Raw genomic sequence first — 22,827 nt, forward strand, 5'->3', positions numbered from 1 at the left:
CTTAATGTGATTTATTATTTGGTTGGTTGAATTTCAAAGGGCCCTTGTTTTATGTATTCCCTGAGTTGTTTCTTTCAACTCGAGTCTGTTGCAGCTTGGCAGGGAATACAATTCTTGGGTCACTCTTTCTCTCTGAGCCCTGTAACCTTCGCTCTACTGTTTGCTGACATTGTGTGTTTCATGGGAAAATCTCAGGGGAACTAGACTCTCCTCCCTGATACACAGCTTGCTTTCTGTTCATGGATGCTCTTCCTTTTTAAAGATTCTTTTTCTTTTCCTATTGTTCTAATGATGAAGTATTTCAAAGGTACAGAAAAGTATGGAAAATAACACAATATCTAATCATAAGCTTTGTTGAATTTGGACATTTTTCTATATTTGAGTTAGATTGCTTTAAATAAATAAAACTTACAGATCCAGTTAAAGGCCTCTGTGTACACTTCCGTATTGTACTTGCACTTTCCACAGCTGTAGTCACTATCCTGAACTGTGTATTTATGATCCCCTTGATTGAAAAATTTTTTGATCACATGTGTACAAATTTCTAAACAATATATTATTATTATTATTATTGAGATGGAGTCTCGTTGTGTTGCCCAGGCTGGAGTGCAGTGGCACAATCTCGGCTCACTGCAACCTCTGCCTCCCAGGTTGAAGTGATTCTCCTGCCTTAGCCTCCCAAGTAGCTGGGATTACAGGCGCCCGCCACCACGCCCAGCTAATTTTTAAACAATATTTTATTTAGTATTGCATGTTTTTGCACTTTACATAAATGGTATCATAGCATATAAATTCTTCTGCAACTTCCTCTCTTGTTTAAAATAAGATTTTACTTATTTATTTATTTATTTGAGATGGAGTTTCACTCTCGTTGCCTAGGCTGGAGCGCAATGGCTCAATCTTGGCTCACTGCAACCTCTGCCTCCTAGGTTCAAGCGATTCTCCTGCCTAAGCCTCCTGAGTAGCTGGGATTACAGGCCTGCACCACCACGCCCAGCTAATTTTGTATTTTTAGTAGAGACGGGGTTTCTCCATGTTGGTTAGGCTGGTCTTGAACTCCTGACCTCAGGTGATCCACCCACCTTGGCCTCCCAAAGTGCTGGGATTACAGGTGTCAGCCACCGTGCCCAGATAAAATAAGAGATTTATTTTAAGATTTATATTGATGGAGTTCATTCATTTTTACTACTCTATCATATTTCATTGTATGAAAATACCCTATTTATCTATAGTCCTATTGATGGACATTGGGCTGTTTTCAGTTTTTTGGGTGATTTATTTTAAAACTATTTTATTATCTATTTTTGTTTGTTTGAGACGGACTCTTGCCCTGTTGCCCAGGCTGGAGTGCAATGGCTCGATCTTGGCTCACTGCTACCTCTGCCTCCCAGGTTCAAGCGATTCTCTTGCCTCAGCCTCCTGAGTAGCTGGGATTACTGGCGCTCACCACCATGCCCAGCTAATTTTTTGTATATTTAGTAGAGACAGGGTTTCACCATGTTGGCCAGGCTGGTCTTGAACTTCTGACCTCAGGTGATCTGCCAGCCTCGGCCTATCAAAGTGCTGAGATTACAGGCGTGAGCCACCGCACTTGGCCGTTATTATCTATTAATTTAAAAATTTTGTTGCATTGCAGTCAGAAAAACATAATCTGTATAATATTGCAAACGTTTTTTTTTTTTTTGAGACGGAGTCTCGCTCTGTCGCCTAGGCTGGAATGCAGTGGCGTGATCGCAGCTCACTGCAAGCTCCACCTACCAGGTTTATGCCATTCTCCTGCCTCAGCCTCCTGAGTAGGTGGGACTACAGGCGCCTGCCACCACACCCGGCTAATTTTAGTAGAGACAGGGTTTCACCGTGTTAGCCAGGATGGTCTTGATCTCCTGACCTTGTGATTTGCCCTCCTTGGGCTCCCAAAGTGGTGGGATTACAGGTGGCCCCCTTTTTTTTTTTTTTTTTTTTTTTTGGAGACAGCGTTTTGCTCTGTTGCCCAGGCTGGAGTGCAATGGCACAATCATAACTCACTGCAGCCTCGAATTCCTGGGCTCAAGCGATCCTCCTGCTTCAGCTTCCCAAAGTGCTGGGATTATAGGTGTGAGCCAACACATCTGGCCTTAATCTGATAATAGTGAGTCTCTGAAATTTTTCAAGGCTTTCTTTATAGCATCCAACATATTCAATATTACGTGATACATACATGCTAGAAAAGATTATGTATTTTCTCTTTGTTGGGTGTGAAATTCTATATACACCAATAGCTTAAATTTTTTGTTGTTGTTGTTGAGGTGGAGTCTCGCTCTGTTGCCCAGGCTGGAGTGTGGTGGTGTGATCTCGGCTCACTGCAACCTCTGCCTCCTGGGTTCAAGTGATCCTCCTGCCTCAGCCTCCCTAGTAGCTGGGACTACAGGTGCCCACCACCATGCCCAACTAATTTTTGTATTTTTAGTTGAGATGGGGTTTTGCCATGTTGGCCAGGCTGGTCTGGAACTCCTGACCTCAGGTGATCCACCCATCTTGGCCCTCCAAAGTTCTGGGATTACAGGAGTGAGCCACCATGGCCAGCCCAATAGCTTGAATTTACCAATGATATTATACAGCTATTTTATACCTCTGCTTATTTTTGTCTCCTTGATCAACCAGTTTCAGAGAAAGGTGTGTAAAAAATCCCTAACCATAATTAATCTATTTCTTCCAAAAAACATTTTTTCTTTTTAATTTTTAATTTATTATTATTATTTTTTTAATAGCGATGAGGTCCCACTATTCTGCCCAGGCTGGTCTTGGAACTCCTGGGCTCAAGCAGTCCTCCCACCCTGGCCTCTCTAAACGCTGGGGTTATAGGCATGAGCCACCACACCCAGCCTCAGAAATTTTATCAGTTGTTGTTTTATATATTTTGAGGCTATATGAGTAGGTGCTTTTATGTTCCTGGTGTTTGTATTTTCTTGTATTACCTCATTCTTTGTCTTTTATATTTTTCCTCTTGTATCCTCTTTTGTCAAATATTAAAATTACTTCCCTGATTTTTTTTTGGTTTATATTTGCTTGATGTATTTTCTTCCTTTTGTTTATTCCTTCTATTCTCTTGTTTAAATATTTGAAATAGTTTTTTATTTTTTTTCAGGTGGAGTTTCACTCTTGTTGCCCAGGCTGGAGTGCAATGGTGTGATCTTGGCTCACTGCAACCTCCGCCTCCTAGATTCAAGCGATTCTCCTGCCTCAGCCTCCCGAGCGGCTGGGATTATAGGCATGTGCTACCACGCCTGGCTAATTTTTTTGTATTTTTAGTAGAGATGGGGTTTCTCCATGTTGGTCAGGCTGGTCTTGAACTCCTGACCTCAGGTGAACCGCCTGCCTTGGCTTCCCAAAGTGGTGGGATTATAGGCATAAGCCACTGCGCCCAGCCCGTGATAAAGTTTTTTTATTTTCAGTGTTTCTCTTGTATGCAACATATTGCTGAACCTTAAGAAAGAAACTCAACCCAGGAACGTTTGTCTTTTAAGAAGTGTGTTTACTTTACCCATCTTTATTACAATTACTATAATATTAGGACTTATTCTGCCATTTAATTTTATATTTTTCATGTACTGTGCCTTCTTTGTTGTTTCTTTCCCCACCTTTGTTACTTTCCATTACATAGAGCCAACATTCTTCTCATGTTTTGAAAACTATACATTCTATTTTCTTGTTAATGTAGTTGCTTTAATTTGACTTTATGCTACTTCATTGAATAATTTTTAATTATTTATATTCTTCCTAATAATAAAGTTCCTTTCACACCCTCCTATCCCGTCAGTCTTGTCTTTTCCTTCCTCTTTTTTTTTTTTTGAGATGGGGTCTTGCACTGTCTCCCAGGCTGAAGTGCAGTGGTACGATCTTGGCTCATTGCAACCTCTGCCTCCTGGGTTCAAGCAATTCTGCCTCAGCTTCCCGAGTAGCTGGGATTACAGGTGTGCGCCACTGTGCTTGGCTAATTTTTGTATTTTTAGTAGAGACGGGGTTTCACCATGTTGGCCATGGTTGGCCAGGCTGGTCTCGAACTCCTGACCTCGGGTGATCTGTCTGCCTCGGCCTCCCAAAGTGCTGGGATTACAGGCGTGAGCCACTGCACCCGGTCCGTTCTGCTTATTTTCATCATATTCATAGTATCTATAATTCAGGTTTTTTTTCTTTTTTTTTTTTTGGTGTAAGTTCCCAACCAATGGCCTTGTCCTTCGAGTACTTTTCCTCAGGCTGATGATAAAAGTTCTGTGTGAAGGTCCTTTTGCTTCAGCTCATCTATGGGATGGAGTCCAGCTGCAAATATATGACACAGTAACTAGAGACTCTACTCTCCAACCAATCATTCCATTCTGATTATCTCTCACTCTCCTCCACCTCTTCTTTCTCAGACTCTCTCCCCCTTTTAGCTTTTGTTGATATTCAATTTTATTATGTCATTTAATCATGTTTATTTCCTATATTGCAGGCATCATCCTATCCTCTTGAACTTATTTCTCTTCTTATTTGGATACTTTGAGAACTGTAAATGTAGGTCTTTGTGTGACAAACATTCTGAGGCTTTTGTAATGCGATAATTTTTTTTTTTTTTTTTTTGAGACAGAGTCTTGCTCTGTCACCCAGGCTGGAGTGCAGTGGCGCAATCTCAGCTCACTGCAGCCTCTGCCTCCCCGGGTTCAAGCAATTCTCCTGCCTCAGCCTTCTGAGTAGCTAGGACCACAGGCACGCGCCACCATGCCCGACTAATTTTTGTATTTTTAGTAGAGACGGGGTTTCATCATGTTGGCCAGGCTAGTCTGGCTAGTCTGTAACTCCTGACCTCAGGTGATCCGCCCGCCTCGGCTTCTGAAAGTGCTGAGATTACAGGCATGAGCCACCATGCCTGGCCGAGAATATTTTTTATTATATTTTCAAATTTGAATGACTATTTGGCTACACAGAATTTTTTTTTCTTTCTTTCTCTCTCTCTCTCTCTTTTTTTTTTTTTTTTTTTTTTGAGATAGAATCTTGCTCTGTCTCCCAGGCTGGAGTGCAATGGCGCAATTTTGGCTCACTGCAACCTTAGGCTCCTAGGCTCAAGCAATTCTTGTGCCTCAGCCTCCTGAGTAGTTAGGGATTACAGGGGCATGTCACCACGTCCGGCTAATTTTTGTATTTTTAGTACAGATGGGGTTTCAATGTGTTGGCTAGGCTGGTCTGGACCTCAGGTGAACCTCCCACCTCAGCCTCCCAAAGTGCTGGGATTAACTGGGTGAGCCACTGCACCTAGCCTAAAATTTCTTTCAGTACTTACAAACCTTGCCACTTTCTTGTATTCAGTGTTTCTATTGAGAAGTCTGATGTCAATTTGATTCGTGTTCCTGCAGGACAGTTCTCCCCATGGCCTTGGCCTTATCCAGTTATCTCCCCTTTATCACTTGGAGCTCTCAGGAATAACTGTAGAATGTGCTGAGATACAACATCCCGAGATAAAGAGGGACTGGTGAACAGCCTGGGCCCCGTTCCAGTAACCCCTAGAAACAGGATGTCCTTCAACTCATTAGCCAAGCATGTCACATTGCCCCAGGGGTGTAAATCCAGGGCAGGCTGCTTTTTTTGTTTTGTTTTTTGAGACAGGGTCTCGCTCTGTGGTCCAGGCTGGAGTGCAGTGGCATAATCACGGCTCATGCAGCCTTGAACTCCTGGGCTCAAGAAATCTGCTCTCCTCAGCCCCCCAAGTAGCTGGGGGTACAGGTGTGTGCCACCATGTCCAGCTGATTTTTTTCTTTTTCCTTTTCTTTTTTTTTTTGAGACGGAGTCTCACTCTGTTGCCCAGGCTGGAGTGCAGTGGCCCGATCTCTGCTCACTAAAACCTCTGTCTCCCGTGTTCAAGCGATTCTTGTGCCTCAGCCTCCCAAGTAGCTAGGATTACAGGTGCCCACCACCACATTGAGCTAATTTTTTTGTATTTTTAGTAGAGATGGGAGTATCACCATGTTCAGGCTGGTCTCAAACTCCTGACCTCAGGTGATCTGCCTGCCTTGGCCTCCCAAAGTGTTGGATTACAGGGATTACAGGCATGAGCCACCGCGCCTGGCCTGTTTTTTATTTTCTAGAGATGGAGTCTCATTATATTCCCCAGGCTGGTCTCAAACTGCTGGCCTCAAGCAATCCTCCTGCCTCAGCTTCTTAAAGTACTGGGATTACAGGCGTGAGCCACCATGCCCAGCCTTAGGATGCTTTTTGGAGTCCCTCAGCTGAGATGCAAGTGGGGCACATGTAACTGAGACTCCATCTGCCCTGGGCAGCTTTTCTTTTTTCTTTTTTTCTTCTTTTTCTAATCCAGTATGACTGGTAGTTCCTGGGCAGCTTTTCTGAGCCTTGAGGTACCAGCCTGCCATGAATCTGAGGCTTCTGTTGTCCCCTGCTTTCAATCTGTAAGTAATAAACCTGCTTCATGTAACTTGAGTGTGTATGTGTGTGTCTGTTTAACTTGACTCAGACAGGTTGAAACCAGTGCACAACGGACCTACTTCTCAATTCCTTTGTAGGCAATCTATTGCTTTTGGAAATGTTCAGAGTTTTAATTGAATTTGATCTTCTTCCACTTCAATATGAGTCTAAATGTGTTTTTTTCCTCAGTTACCCTATTTAGCATTCTATGAGCCCTTTCTATCTGAGATCTTTTTCTCTAATTCTCAGAAGTGTTTCAATGTTATTACTTCATTATTTCCTCCTCTGTGTTTTTTTTTTTAATTCCCTGTTTGGGGAATCCTGTTATCCTGATATGAGCACTCTACTTCTATTCTCCATAGCACTTAGCTCCTTTAAAAATATTCTCTTTGTTCTCTACTTCTGCCTTCTGGGAGAGTTTCTCAGTCTGATCATTTAGCTCATCCATTTATACTCCGGTTGTAGCCATCTTTTATTTTTCCCAATTATTATGCTCTTTATTTTATTTTATTATTATTGTTTTGACACTCTGTCACCCAGGCTGGAGTGCAGTGGCACGATCTTGGTGCATTGCAACCTCTGCCTCCTGGGTTCAAGCAATTCTCCTGCCTCAGCCTCCTGAGTAGCTGGGATTACAGGCGCACACCACCACACCCGGCTAATTTTTGCATTTTTAGTAGAGACGGGGTTTCACAATGTTGGCTAGAATGGTCTTGATCTCTTGACCTTGTGATCTGCCCGCCTCTGCCTCCCAAAGTGCGGGGATTACAGGCGTGAGCCACTGCGCCTGGACAGTTATTTTTTTATGACTTCTTGTTTTTATTTCTATCACTAATCTCTCCTTTATCTTTTTGAGGATATTTATTACCTTAATTTAACTTTTTGGTCTACCAATTTCAATAACTATGCTTCAAATGGTTCATGTTGGTCTTTTTGGGGGGTATTTTGTTACAATTTCTGTACATCTCAGGTTCTGGTGATTTTGGCTTGTGAGCCTGTGTTTACTGGGCTGGAGTGGGGGTTGTTCTCAGCTACTGCATCTGGAGGTATTGGGGGAAATCCTCAGTGTGGACAGCCAAAGGCACTGGAGAACTAGTGTCACCATTTTGTTTGCGGTCATTCCGCTGGGCAACATCCTGGATGGGAATTTGCCTTTAAGCTTTATGTTGTGCACATGTACCCTAGAACTTAAAGTATAATAAAAATCTATCTATATATATACAAAATAAAAAAATAAAATATTCACTCATACATGCGGAAAAAAAATAAAAAAATAAAAAGCAGCTCTGGGAAAAGGCAGTCTCCTTGGATTTAAACCTCCAGCTCTGTGGATTTGCAGTGGGAGGAAGCTTGTTGCCTCAGATCAGCCCCCGACTTACTTGCATCAGCTTTTTATTCTGATAGGCCTTGGGTTTTGCCCGCTTGTTTCTTCTCTGGAGGCAATTGTATCATATCCTTGTTTTTTTCCAATCCTTAGACCTTGAAAAAATGTTTTCCTTAGTGTAATGGTCAGAACCTTCAAATTAATGTTGAATAAAGTGATAATAGCAAGAATCCTTTCCTTGTGTTTGACTTTAACAGGAACAATTTTAAAGCATTTACTGTTCATTCATTTACTGTTAAGAATAATTTAATGTTAAGAATAAGATTGCAGGCTGGGTGTGGTGGCTCATGCCTGTAATTCTAGCACTTTGGGAGGCCGAGGTAGGTGGATCCTTTGAGCTCAGGAGTTTGAGACCAGTGAGGGCAACGTGGTGAAACCCCACTAAAAAAAAAAAAAAAAAAGATTGCAGTAGGTTTTTGCTTGTTGGTCAAGATGTTCCTTTCTATTCCTAGATTATTAAGTGTTATTATAAATGGGTATTGAATTTATTCTGGCATCATCATATGGTTTTAATTTTTAATCTCTTAATGTGGAGACTTACATTAATGTATTTTCTAATGTTAAAGTCATCCCTGCAATCATGGCATAAACCCAACTTAGTCATAATTTTTCTTAAGTATAATACTTGATTCCATTTGCTAACAGTTTATTTAGGATTTTGCATCTATAATCATAAGTGAGATTGGGTCTTAATTTTCCTTTCTCATACGATACATTTCTGGTGTTGGTGTGTAGGATGATCTGCTTGGTACATGGGTTTGGCTGTATGTAATGGATACCAAAAATAGTGGTGACGTGAATGAGAGGGAAGTTTTTTTTTCTGTCCTGTATTATCTGGAGGTTGGTGGTCCAGGGCTGGTTTGGTGGTTCTGCTTAACCACCCCTAGTTCGTATGGTCCAAATAGCTCATGTACTTTCTAAGTGGCAGGGTGAAGAAACGGCATGTCTCTGACTTTTGAGCATGAATCAAAACTTGCATACACCATTTCTACTTCTCTTGGCCAGAACTTAGTCATATGGCTATACCCAGCTGCAAGGAAGGCTGGGAAGTGTGGCCTTTATTTGAACTTAAAAGCAAAGATTCTTTTGCTGTGAAAGACAAGGGGAGAATAGGTAATAGGACAATTAGCAGTCTCTACCATAAAGGTTATTTTATATATGCCACATATGGGCAGTATTTCCTTTTTCTATTTTCTGGAAATTTAAGTTTGTATGATTTTTTTTTTTTTTTGGCTGACTTTTGTTTTTGTTTTTTTAATTAATTAATTAATTAATTTATTTTTTAATTGATCATTCTTGGGTGTTTCTCGCAGAGGGGGATTTGGCAGGGTCATAGGACAATAGTGGAGGGAAGGTCAGCATATAAACAAGTGAACAATGGCCTCTGGTTTTCCTAGGCAGAGGACCCTGCGGCCTTCCGCAGTGTTTGTGTCCCTGGGTACTTAAGATTAGGGAGTGGTGTTGACTCTTAACGAGCATGCTGCCTTCAAGCATCTGTTTAACAAAGCACATCTTGCACCGCCCTTAATCCATTTAACCCTGAGTGGACACAGCACATGTTTCAGAGAGCACAGGGTTGGGGGTAAGGTCACAGATCAACAGGATCGCAAGGCAGAAGAATTTTTCTTAGTACAGAACAAAATGAAAAGTCTCCCATGTCTACTTCTTTCCACACAGACACGGCAACCATCCGATTTCTCAATCTTTTCCCCACCTTTCCGCCCTTTCTATTCCACAAAACCGCCATTGTCATCATGGCCCGTTCTCAATGAGCTGTTGGGTACACCTCCCAGACCGGGTGGTGGCCGGGCAGAGGGGCTCCTCACTTCCCAGTAGGGGCGGCCGGGCAGAGGCGCCCCTCACCTCCCGGACAGGGCGGCTGGCCGGGCGGGGGGCTGACCCCCCCCACCTCCCTCCCGGACGGGGCGGCTGGCCGGGCGGGGGGCTGACCCCCCCACCTCCCTCCCGGACGGGGTGGCTGCTGGGCGGAGACGCTCCTCACTTCCCAGACGGGGTGGCTGACGGAGGGAGGGGCTCCTCACTTCTCAGACGGGGCGGCTGCCGGGCGGAGGGACTCCTCACTTCTCAGACAGGGTGGTTGCCAGGCAGAGGGTCTCCTCACTTCTCAGACGGGGCGGCCGGGCAGAGACGCTCCTCACCTCCCAGACGGGGTCGCGGCCGGGCAGAGGCGCTCCTCAGATCCCAGACGGGGCGGCGGGGCAGAGGCGCTTCCCACATCTCAGACGATGGGCGGCCGGGCAGAGACGCTCCTCACTTTCCAGACTGGGCAGCCAGGCAGAGGGGCTCCTCACATCCCAGACGATGGGCAGCCAGGCAGAGACGCTCCTCACTTCCCAGACGGGGTGGCGGCCGGGCAGAGACTGCAATCTCGGCTCTTTGGGAGGCCAAGGCAGGCGGCTGGGAGGTGGTTGTAGCGAGCCGAGATCACGCCACTGCATTCCAGCCTGGGCACCATTGAGCACTGAGTGAACGAGACTCCGTCTGCAATCCCGGCACCTCGGGAGGCCGAGGCTGGCGGATCACTCGCGGTTAGGAGCTGGAGACCAGCCTGGCCAACACAGCGAAACCCCGTCTCCACCAAAAAAATACGAAAACCAGTCAGGCGTGGCGGCGCGCGCCTGCAATCGCAGGCACCCGGCAGCCTGAGGCAGGAGAATCAGGCAGGGAGGTTGCAGTGAGCCGAGATGGCAGCAGTACAGTCCAGCTTCGACTCGGCATCAGAGGGAGACCGTGGAAAAGGATTTTTTTTTCTTATTTGGTAAACTTGTCTATGAAAACCATCAATTTTATCTTTGTTAGGTAGATTTATACTGCTAATCAATTTCTTTAATGATTATAGGTCTTCAGATTTTCTCCTTCTTAGTCAATGTTGGTCAGTTTTACATATAAATAATTTACATATACATAAAATTTACATATATATAATTTTTTTTCCTGCAAAGCTGCCTATTTTATCTAATTTAAAAAATGTCAACCTCAGCTTTAGCTGGGGGAATCCTGGTTAATCTGGTTTAAGAGTATAAGTCTTCAAATTAATTTTGTTTTGCTTTTCCCAAGTGCCCCAAGGCCAAAACCAGTTTAGTATTACTTTTTATGTTGATTTCTTGGCTTGGGGGGTTTTCTGAACCATGCCAGCCATGTAAACTAAAATCCCAAATCTGCATGAAGACAGGCCCAAGGTTAAAATTTCTCTAAGAAAACTTTCTCCATCCAGAGCCCAGGCGAAGACGTACAAGCTTCCTCGAAATCTCATTTTGCTCATGAGAGGTTTTTTCTTTCAGCCCATTCTTTCACCAAGAAAGTGGTACTTGGGGCACCTTGCTTCATGTAAGGTGGCTTTCAGATTCCCAGATACTTGCAGTTATAAGGACCCATCTCTTCACGATTGGTCCTTGAAAACTGAAGCCCCTTGTTTTCTGAGATTAGAAACCGTCCCTTCCGAAGAACAGCTGTAGCATTAACTCACGCCTAATTGGTTTTTAGTTTCCCCTTCGCTTTGGGCCTAGAAGGGTTTTCTTTACTTTAATGTGAACTTAGCTGTGAAACAAAAAAAGTATCACTGTCATGTTTTAACCAGATAGATTCTATTGCAGAAGCCCCTGTTGAAAATTAAAAAAAAACCAAACAAACAAAAGAAAAAAAAGAAAGAAAAGAAAAATAATCGATAGAAATGGAAGTCTAATTATTTTTCCTTAACGCAATAACTTTATCAGAATATGTCTTGGCTTTGATAAGTCTGGATCATTTTCTTTTCTTAGAACATGATGTGCCTGGCTGGGAACAGTGGCTCACACCTGTAATCCCAGCACTTGGAGAGGCCAAGGTCAGTGGTACACTTGAGCCTGGAGTTCGAGACCAGTCTGGGCAACATGACGAAACCCTGTCTCTACAAAAAAATATTAACCGGGCGTGGTGGCTCAATCCTGTAATCCCAGCACTTTGGGAGGCCGAGGCGGGCGGATTACCTGAGGTCAGGAGTTTGAGACCAGCCTGGCCAACATGTTGAAACCCCATCTCTACTAAAAATAAAAAAATTAGCTGGACGTGGTGGCTTGTGCCTATAATCCCAGCTACTTGGGAAGCTGAGGCAGGAGAATCGCTTGAACCCGGCAGGCGGAGGTTGCAGGGAGCCGATATGGCGCCACTGCACTCCAATCAGGGCAACAGAGTGAGACTCGGTCTTAAAAAAATAAATAAATAAAATAAAAATAAAAATTAGCCAGGCATGGTAGTGCACACCTGTAGTCCCAGCTACTTGGAGGCTGAGGTGAGAGGATCACCTGAGCCCAGGGAGGTCAAGGCTGCAGTGAACCATGATTGTGCCACTGCACTCCAGCCTGGGCAACAGAGTGAGGCCATCTCAAAAAAAAAAAAAAAAAAAAAAAAAAAAAAGGTGGGTGTGTCCATTAGATCTGGAGTCAAGTATTTATTTTATTTTATTTATTTTATGTTTGAAAGTATTTATTTTAGATTATTTTATTCATTATCGTATGCTTTGTTCTCTTTTTCAAAAATATCAATTATAAATCATTTGGATTTTTCTATTTTCCACATTTCTCATTCTTCCTATAATGCTATTTTCATTGTTGTGTTCTTCCATTTCATTTTTATGATTTTCAGAAATTTATCCATTATAGTCTTTTTTTTTCCATTGCATTTATTCTATTTTAAAATATGGCCTTCTTGGACAGGCGCGGTGGCTCACACCTGTAATCCTAGCACTTTGGGAGGCTGACGCTGGTAGATCACCTGATGTCAGGAGTTCGAGACCAGCCTGGCCAACATGGTGAAACCCCGACTCTACTAAAAATACAAAAATTAGGTGGGTGTGGTGGTGCATGCCTGTAGTCCCAGCTACGTGGGAAGCTGAGGCAGGAGAATTGCTTGAACTGGGCAGGTGGAGGTTGCCGTGAGCCGAGATCATGCCCCTGCACTCCAGCCTGGGTGACAGAGCGAGACTCTGTCTCAAAAAAATAAAAAAGTGACCTTCTTAGTTATAGAAGCCAGAAAATAGAAAAAAGAAAAAAAAATGGCCTTCAACTTTGAAATGTTTTACTTTTTCCCTTTTATTTATTTTCTAAAATCTGCTAATTTTCTCTTCTTCACCTTCTTTTGCTATATAATCTTTTCTCTGAAACTTTGTATCTCATTTTAAAAATTATTTTTAAGGCTGGGTGCGGTGGCTCATGCCTGTAATCGCAGTACTTTTGGTGGCTGAGAAGGGAGGATTGCTCAAGGCTAGGAGTTTATTTTAAAAATTATTTTTTAAAGAAGAGGTCATGTTATATGAGGTTTTTTTTTCCTTTAGAAGTATTTGTCAGAATTCTTCCTGAGTTTATTTGGATATATTGATAATTATACTTCATTTTTTGCTGCTTATGTTTCTTTCCTCCATTTATCTCTCCCTTATTTTTTTTAAGACAGGGTCTTGCTCTGTGGCCCAGGCTGGAATGCAGTGGTACAGTCATGGCTCCCTGCATCCTCGACCTCTTGGGCTCCAGCCATCCTCCTGCCTTGGCCTCCCAAAGTGCTGGGATTACAGGCGTGAGCCACCGCACCTGCCCCATTTCTCTCATTTTTAAAAGAGCATTTAAAAGCAAAGTTCCCAAGTTAATTCCTTTCTGATTATTATTTACTTGGAGTGGGGCTAGTTATCTGCTGAAGGGTGTTGTGGTAGAGTGGAGTGAAGTGTAGTGGGCTTTCATGGTACTTGGCGGTAGAGGGTGGGGAATACATCTTTTCTTCATTTTCGGTTTTTGGCAGACAGGGTTGCTTCACAGCAAAACTTTTCTTTCTTCTTTTTCCAATCAGCTTCCCCAGGTTGAATCACAGCAAAGCTTGGTGGAATGTGGTCTGACACTCTCTGTCTCCTCTCCTGCTTTATCCCAGTTCATCTCTGGTGGTGTCCCTGACAAGGCAATAGGAATGTCATGCCAGCATTGTTTCTTCTTAAGCTCCCCCTTCCCTGCTGTCTTGGGGTGTCAAAGTCGGTCTCCTCAGGGAGACCTCTCCCTTAGCCTCTTCTCAACCTCAAATAGGTAGGTTCCTTTCACGGGGCGCTCCACCAAGGGCTTGGGTGGCATGTTCTGCTCTCATTGAATGTCCTTGCTTAGCTCCCTGCAGAGATACATTCGGCAGATGCCTTTTGTGATTTGTAGCTTGGGGTTTTATCAGTTTCATTAACCATGGCTTTTTACCCTTTCTCTATTTGTTTTGTTTGATTATTCTTAGTGATGTCCCAAGGTTGAAGAAAGAATCTAATCTTCCATCCTTTGTTGGGAGTTCCCTAGAGTCATCTTTAAGTCCTAAATCAGATAATGTCATTCCATCATTTGAATGGAATGACATTCCGCTGGCCTGTTGTTGGAGTTAGGAAAAAACCTAAATTCCTTACATCAGCCTACAAGGCTCTGCATGATTTGACCCCTGCTCATCTCTCCAATTCCACCCTGTGCCATTCTCTATCTCTTTCCATCCATGCTCCAGCCACACTGGCCTTCTTTTACTTTCTTTATGTACCAAACTCTTTACCATCCCAGGGCCACTGCCTGGAATGCTCATGGGCTCTGCTCCCTGAGTGAGTAACTCCTCATCCTTCAGTCTCAGATGAAAGCCCTCCTCCTTAGCAAGCCCCTTTCCTGACTGTACCCAGGTGGGTGCGTGGGGCCCCCCATGGTTCTCCATCATCACACCTATTTGTATTAATAGCACTTACTACTACTTGTAATTATATATTTTCCCCCTTTCTTCTCCCAGTTGATTATATGCTCCGCCAGGGCAGGAAATATGTCTGTTTTATTCACCAATCTCTCTGCAGGCTCTATCTAGTCCAATGTCAGTTCTTAATAACCATTTGTCAAGTACATGAATAGAGAATGAATTAGAGAGTTTTATCCTTGAGAACCGTGTTGAAGAGTTTAAACGATGTGGTGGTCTGTGGAGAGACCCAAAAGGTTTTTGAGCAAGTGAGTGACAGAACAAAGAGCTATAATCACAATGGATGAAGAAGGGAGAGACTGGAGTCCAAGGAGAAGCTAGCCAGGAGGTTGCCAGGAGGTTGCTGTCCCAGGACAGGCTGGCTGGCGTGAGGCAGTAGCTCTGGGGACAGAGAGAACGGGTCAGCCAGGCGAGCTTCCAAGGAAAACCCAGCAGCACTTGGTGTGTGCTCAGTGGCTGCTTGGCTGGATCTGGGTTTCTACAGAGCAAGACAGAGATGATACACATTGGGGCTTGGATGATGGGATGGAGCTGGGGTACGGGGGAGCAGTGAGCTCACAGGCAGAGCCTGGGGTTGGAAGGGCGGAGCTGGTGGAGTGGAGATTCAAATGCCTTTAAGGAGCTGTGTAAACCGAGGGGTGTGGCCAGGCGTGGTGGTGAGTGCCTATAGTCTTAGCTATTGTGGGTGGGTGGAGGACTGGGGGGAGTTGGGGTGGGAGGATCACTTGAGCCCAGGAATTCAAGACCAGCCTGCGCAACATAGCAAGAACCATCTCTATTAAAATAAATAAATAAACTGAGGGGTGGTGATGCTGTGAGAAAGAGGAAGAAAAAGAAAGGAGACAGAGGGAAGCAAGCAAGAGAGAAAAGCTTAGAGGACCAACGTTAGCTCCACCAGCTGGGGTAGAGGAAGGAAGAGGACCTGGGGAAGGGGCTGGAGAAGAAACTCTGGGTGAAGGAGTGGCAGAGCCAGGGTGATTGCGGAGCGGTACTGTGCAGTCATGCCAATCCGAGTTCAAATCCCAGCTCTACACTTAATCCCCTGAGCTTCTGTTTCCTGGTCTATTAATCACAGACATTGCCCACATTATAGAATGGTTGAGAGGAGTAAATTAGATAATAAATGTACAGTACTTAGTGTAATGCCTACACAGTATAAGCACTCAGCAAATTTTAGTTTCTTCCTGCCTACCTGCCTGTTTGCCTTCTCTTTTTCCCTTCTTCTTTTCTTTTTTATTTTTTTTGAGATAGGGTCTCCCTGTGTCACCCAGGCTGGAGTGCAGTGGTGTGATCTTGGCTCACTGCAACCTCTGCTCCCTGGGCTCAAGCGATCCTCCGCCTCAGCCTCCTGGGTAGCTGGAACCACAGGTGCATACTACCATGCCTGGGTAAACGGTGTTTTTTATGGAGATAGGGTTTTACTTTGTTGCCCAGGATGGTATTGAACTCCTGGGCTCAAGCAATCTGCCTGCATTAGCCTCCCAAAATGTTTGGATTATAGGCATGAGCCACCGCACCTGCCCGCCTGCCCTTCTTTCTTTCTTTCTTTCTTTCCTTCCTTCCTTCCTTCCTTCCTCCCTTCCTTTCCTTCTTTCCTTCTTTCTCTCTCTTTCTCCCTCCTTCCCTCCCTCCCTCTTTCCTGTCTTTTCTTTCTTTTTTTGACAGGGTCTTTTTCTGTTGCCTAGGCTGGGGAGCGTTGGTGCAATTATGGCTCACTGCAGCCTTGATTTCTTGGGCTCAAGTGATCCTCCTGATGCAGCCTCCTGAGTAGCTGGGACTATGGACATGAGCCACCATGCCCAGCTAATTTTTATATATAGATATAGTTTACAAAATTTTAATTTTCATTTTTATACATAGAGATGGGCTCTCGCTATGTTGTCCAGGCTGGTCTGGAATTCCTAGCTTCAAGCAATCCTCCTGCTTCAACCTCCCAAAGTGCTAAGATTACAGGTGTGCACCTCTGCTCCTGGCCTCTTCTTTCGTTCTTAGGAACAGGTGTTTATCTAGCCAGAAGCTGGGCAGGTTCAGAAGGTCATTCTTTATCACTTCACTGAGGGATGCTTTTGTTCTGAGAGACTAATTATTGTGCATCTTTATGACCACAACATAAACACAAACATTCCAGGAATTAGCTCAATTTCTTCCCAGAAGTAAAGTCCCTTTGAGAATCCAAATGCAAACCAGAGGCTGGTTGGTGAATGGAGAGCCTGGAGGTGGATGAGCTTAAAGGATTGCTTGAGTAAGCCTGGTTGATGATGTGTGTGTCTATCATCCTGTAGGGAGCCAGTTTCTTATTTTGTTTTTCGTTTTTTAAAATTTTTATTTATTTATTTATTTTTTATTGATCATTCTTGGGTGTTTCTCGCAGAGGGGGATTTAGCAGGGTCATAGGACAATAGTGGAGGGAAGGTCAGCAGATAAACAAGTGAACAAAGGTCTCTGGTTTTCCTAGGCAGAGGACCCTGGGGCCTTCCGCAGTGTTTGTATCCCTGGGTACTTGAGATTAGGGAGTGGTGATGACTCTTAACGAGCATGCTGCCTTCAAGCATCTGTTTAACAAAGCACATCTTGCGCCGCCCTAAATCCATTTAATCCTGAGCGGACACAGCACATGTTTCAGAGAGCACCGGGTTGGGGGGTAAGGTCATAGATCAACAGCATCCCAAGGCAGAAGAATTTTTCTTAGTACAGAACAAAATGGAGTCTCCTATGTCTACTTCTTTCTATACAGACACAGCAACAATCTGATTTCTCTATCTTTTCCCCACATTTCCCCCTTTTCTATTCGACAAAACCGTCATCGTCATCATGGCCCGTTCTCAATGAGCTGTTGGGTACACCTCCCAGACGGGGTGGCGGCTGGGCAGAGGGGCTCCTCACTTCCCAGAAGGGGCGGCCGGGCAGAGGCGCCCCCCACCTCCCGGACGGGCCGGCTGGCCGGCTGGGGGCTGACCCCCCACCTCCCTCCCGGATGGGGCGGCTGGCCGGGTGGGGGCTGACCTCCCACCTCCCTCCCAGATGGGGCGGCTGGACGGGCAGAGGGGCTCCTCACTTCTCAGACGGGGCGGCCGCTGGGCGGAGGGGCTCCTCACTTCTCAGACGGGGCGGCTGCTGGGTGGAGGGGCTCCTCACTTCTCGGACAGGGCAGCCGGGCAGAGACGCTCCTCACCTCCCAGACGGGGTCGCGGCCGGGCAGAGGTGCTCCTCACATCCCAAACGGGGCGGCGGGGCAGTGGCGCTCCCCACATCTCAGACGATGGGCGGCCCGGCAGAGACGCTCCTCACTTCCTAGACGGGATGGCGGCCGGGAAGAGGCGCTCCTCACTTCCCAGACTGGGCAGCCAGGCAGAGGGGCTCCTCACATCCCAGACGATGAGCAGCCAGGCAGAGACGCTCCTCACTTCCCAGACGGGGTGGCGGCCGGGCAGAGGCTGCAATCTCAGCTCTTTGGGAGGCCAAGGCAGGCGGCTGGGAGGTGGAGGTTGTAGTGAGCCGAGATCACGCCACTGCACTCCAGCCTGGGCAACATTGAACACTGAGTGAATGAGACTCCATCTGCAATCCCGGCACCTCGGGAGGCCGAGGCTGGCAGATCACTTCCGGTTGGGAGCTGGAGACCAGCCCGGCCAACACAGTGAAACCCCATCTCCACCAAAAAAATACGAAAACCAGTCAGGCGTGGGGGCGCGCGCCTGCAATTGCAGGCACTGGGTAGGTTGAGGCAGGAGAATCAGGCAGGGAGGTTGCAGTGAGCAGAGATGGCGGCAGTACAGTCCAGCTTCGGCTGGGCATCAGAGGGAGACCGTGGAAAGGGGAGAGGGAGAGGGAGGGGGAGGGGGAGGGGGAGAGCCAGTTTCTTATTTTGAAATGGGGGGAAGCATTGAACTGGATCAGGCAAGCTGTCATCAAAGTCCATTACTTTTGAAGCTAGACTTAGATGTTTTACCAATTATAATGAGAAAAATATGGGCATTTCCAAACTAGGAGAAATAATGTAGCAAATTAACAGATTATTCTCAATTTTAAGGTTTTCTTTACTATTTTTCTTAAACTAACACCTGATACTTTCAGATGACAAAAAGTGGGCTCAAAGGATAAATAAATATTGACAGGGAAACCAGGAGTAGATCATGATCCCTGTATTTTAGTGGATGTGGGGTTTGGTCATGGTTCTATGTTGCTGATACATCAGATGGCCCCATCTTGGCCATGACACTGGCTCTAAGTATATGTTAGTTTCTTTTTCTTTTCTTTTCTTTTTTTTTTTTCCGAGACAGAGTCTTGCTCTGTCATCCAGGCTGGAGTGCAGTGGCGTGATCTCTGCTCACTGCAACCTCCGTCTCCTGGGTTCAAGTGATTCTTCTGCCTCAGCCTCCTGAGTAGCTGGGATTACAGGCGTGTGCTACCATGCCGGCTAATTTTTGTATTTTTAGTAGAGTTGGGGTTTCACCATGTTGGCCAGACTAGTCTCAAACTCCTGACCTTGTGATCCACCTGCCTCGACCTCCCAAAGTGCTGGGATTACAGGCGTGAGCCACCATGCCCGGCCCACAGTTTCTTCTTCTATTGATACATGTAATAACACTCACTGAGTCCTCCCTATACTTTACATACATACAAATGTGTTATCTCATTTGATAGGTGAAGTGGGCAATAGTATTCCCATGTTACAGAAGAGGAAACTGATGCTCAGGAAAAGGTTAAGTAACGTTTGTAAGGTTACATGGTGAGTGTAGTAACTGTGGTAACTTGCTTCCTATTTTTAGTAAGAGACCCTTGACCACACTGGCAAATCATAGCACTCCATCTCCCTGGCAACAGAAATTGGCCCATGGCTAAGTATATGAGACAAGCAGGGCCAATCAGCGCTCTTCTCTGGATTAATATATAGATAATGGGTTTACAAATCTGGAGCAGTCTGTGGCCACATTCCTCATTATTTGGAGAGGCTCTGCTATGCTATACTAAGGGTGATGCCCACATGCAAAAAGACACAAACAGCATGAGAGAAGAATGGATGGATGGATGGTGTTGAGTTCCTCATTCTGGTCCCCATGGCTGTGGTTTATTGATCCTGTGAATTATCACAGTGACCTTAATGCAATGTAACACAATACACCACCTTTTTACTTTGGTGAGCTTGAATTAAACTTCTGTCTCTTTTAGCTGAAAGATCTTGATTGACAGAATTAGAATATGGTGGAGTCAAGATTCAAATCCAGAATCCAAAGTCTTAATTCCTTTGCAATAACCATTTCCTAGTATTACATATTGATCTCCAAAAATGTCTTTCTTTAAACCACTTCCTCATGAGCAACACACTATAATATTACAAATCTACAAATCACCACCCACTCTCCTGAGTCACTTTTCTTTTTCTGAAGCTGCCCTTAGTCCCTTTCTAAGATTTAGAAAGTAACTTGGATTTATCAGAACACAGAATGCATCTCTCAAGTTGGGTGTTTCTGGGAAGACTGTGAATCACCCTGATTTATGTTGATCCCTGTTAGCACCAGTTTCAGTTTTACCAAGTGACATTGTTCCTTCTTGGTCCTCTATGCTGGCAAATAGTGGAGCTTGGCTTCAGACTCAAGCCTGCCTTATACCCAGGCCTATGCCCTTGCCAGGACAGCAGCGGCCTCTAGCTGTGGGAAACCATGAGGAGCTGGCAGGCCAGGGTGGAAATATCCTGTGTTCTCGAGCCAGGTGTCAGGCGTGAGAACTCAGGAACTATGATACACTGACATTATTATCATTATTATTTTGTTTAGCTCACTCTGTTGACCAGGCTGGTCTCACACTTGGCCTCAAGCAATTCTCCTGCTTCAGCTTTCTAGTGCTGGGATTACAGGCATGCGCCACCACACCTGGCTAATTTTGTATTTTTAATAGAGATGGGGTTTCTCCATATTGGTCAGGCTGGTCTCGAACTCCCAACCTCAGGTGATCCACCTACCTTGGCCTCCCAAAATGCTGGGATTACAGGTGTGAGCCACAATGCCCGGCCACATCCTTCTTTCTTTTGAGTTCTGGGAAAAAGTACTCAAGCAGGGCTCCAAGTCTTAGCTGTGGACCAGCGAATGTAATTTGGAGCTGAGGCCGGAAAGATCTTTCTATTCCTCTCCCGCTGCTTCTTGAATGGACCTTCCTTGTAGCTCATTCTAGATAGCAACTGCCCAGCTGCCGACCCTTGCGGTGGTGGGGTCATCAGTGCAGGTGGGGAGCACAGGATGCAGGGCACGTCTTTCCGGGGGGCAGACTGACTGGGAAGAGGAAGCTGCAGTGAGAAGGGGCAGAGCTGAGCCTGCTCAGAGCCTATCCCTCAGTCGCACCTCTTCCTTTGGGAGAAGGAGAGAGTGGTGGAGAGAGAAGTGGGTGGCTCCTCCCTGCTGAAGAACTCTTTTGAGAGTAGGGTGTTAGATTGCTCCCTCCCCAAAACACTGGCATTGGCAAGAAGAGTTTCTGGTGACGTAGGAGAAAGCTGGTTCCGTAGAATGGTAGCAAGTCAGTTTTCAGGAGGTTCTGGGGGTGGAGGTGGAGGATTTAGAGCATATCTGGAAAAGTGGTGTTGAAGGGAGGAGAGAGGATGGTGGTTACGACGGACAGCACTTGTGCCTCTGTGTCAGGCACTGGGATATGGAGCATTGACAGTACTCAGTGCCTGTTTCTTAGGAGCCCAGTCTAGTGGGAGGGACACATATATAGTCACAATTAAACATAAGAAATAATGGGGGCTGGGTGTGGTGGCTCACGCCTGTAATCCCAGGACTTTGGGAGGCCGAGGCGGGCGGATCACCTGAGGTTCGGGAGTTCGAGACCAGCCTGACCAACATGGAGAAACCCCACCTCTACTAAAAATACAAAATTAGCTGGGCGTGGTGGTGCCTGCCTGTAATCCTAGCTACTCAGGAGGCTGAGGCAGGAGAATCACTTGAACCTGGGAGGCGGAGGTTGCAGTGAGCCGAGATCACGCCACTGCACTCCAGCCTGGGTGACAGAGAAAGACTCTGTCTCAAAAAAAAAAAAAAAGAAAGAAAAAAGAAAAAAAGGGATAGAGCGATGGGCAAGGGGCTGCAGGAGGAACACTAGCTGTGTGTGTGCATGTGTGTGTGCATACTCTTCTGCTCTAGCAGGTGCGAGGCTGGGAAGTAGATACCGGGATGCTGCATGGAGGCAATGACCTTTGAGCTGAGTTTAAAGGGTGATTAGGATTGACAGGTGGACCTCCTGAGGAAAGGCTTTTCAAGAGAATGTGAGGCATAGGCAGGTGCTTGGAAGCACAGAAGGGCGCGACATGCACATCAGTGTAGTTGCTGTGCCAGCAAAGGCATGCCATCTCTTCTGAAAGTTATGGGGTTCACTAAGCATTTGAATCTGGGCTGACATGCTCAGATTTGAATTTTAGAAAGGTTACTCTGGTGGGAGAGCTGAGAAGGGGTTAGAGTTGGGGGGCGAGGATGGAGGTGGGAGGGGAGTTGGGATGTGTTTGCAGTAGTCCAGGAGCAAGATGATGCTGAGGGACCTAAGGCAGTGTGGACAAAGCTGGGTGGTATTTAGAAGGTGGAAACAATAGGTTGACTGACCAACATCTGGAGGGCAGAGCGGGGGAAGCAGGAGGCTAGAGGACAGGAGGACAGCCACATTTCTGGTTTGGGTGATTGGGTGGATGGTGTTGTTATGTGTGGCAAAGGGGAAGCCAAGAGGAGGTGGGACAATGAGAAATGGTTCTTTTAAGCTTATTTGATTGTATTATTATTTTTTTGAGACAGGGTCTCACTCTGTCACTCAGCTCACTGCAACCTCCACCTCCCGGGTTCAAGCGATTCTCGTGCTTCAGCCTCCTGAGTAGGTGGGATTACAGGTGCGCGCCACCACACGCAGCTAATTTTTGTATTTTTAGTAGAGATGGGGTTTTGCCATGTTGGGCAGGCTGGTCTCGAACTCTTGGCTTCAGGTGATCTGCCTGCCTCAGCCTCCTAAAATGCTGGGATTACAGGTGTGAGCCACCATGCCCAGTCTCTTTTATATTTATATTTAATCCGGGCTAGGCTGGGCATGGTGGCTCACGTTGGTATCCCAGCACTTTGGGAGGCCGAGGCAGGAGGATTGCTTGAGCTCAAGAGTTCAAGACCAGTCTGGGCAAGATGGCAAAACTCCATCACCACAAAAGATGCAAAAAATAGGTGCACAGCGAAAAACTCCGTCACCACAAAAGATGCAAAAAATAGGTGCACAGCGAAAAACTCCATCACCACAAAAGATGCAAAAAG

At 45.6% G+C, this 22,827-nt stretch overlaps 1 protein-coding gene across 2 annotated transcripts in view; it reads left to right on the top strand.

The window, feature by feature from the left end:
* Positions 1 to 922: 922 nt before the first annotated feature.
* The window catches only part of S100A2 (S100 calcium binding protein A2), a 30,696-nt gene continuing 8,791 nt past the window's right edge, over positions 923 to 22,827 (top strand). Inside the window, exon 1 of one of the 2 annotated variants that reach the window (XM_034935959.3) lies at positions 923 to 6,416. In XM_034935959.3, coding sequence (XP_034791850.1) covers positions 6,379 to 6,416 — 38 coding nt within the window. In that variant the 5' untranslated portion in view covers positions 923 to 6,378. Of the gene's footprint in view, positions 6,417 to 14,795; positions 15,211 to 22,827 lie in introns of those variants that run through there. The other variant, XM_034935964.3, reaches the window with a different exon arrangement.

Source organism: Pan paniscus, chromosome 1 (genome assembly GCF_029289425.2).
Source record: "Pan paniscus chromosome 1, NHGRI_mPanPan1-v2.0_pri, whole genome shotgun sequence".
Lineage (NCBI taxonomy): Eukaryota > Metazoa > Chordata > Mammalia > Primates > Hominidae > Pan > Pan paniscus.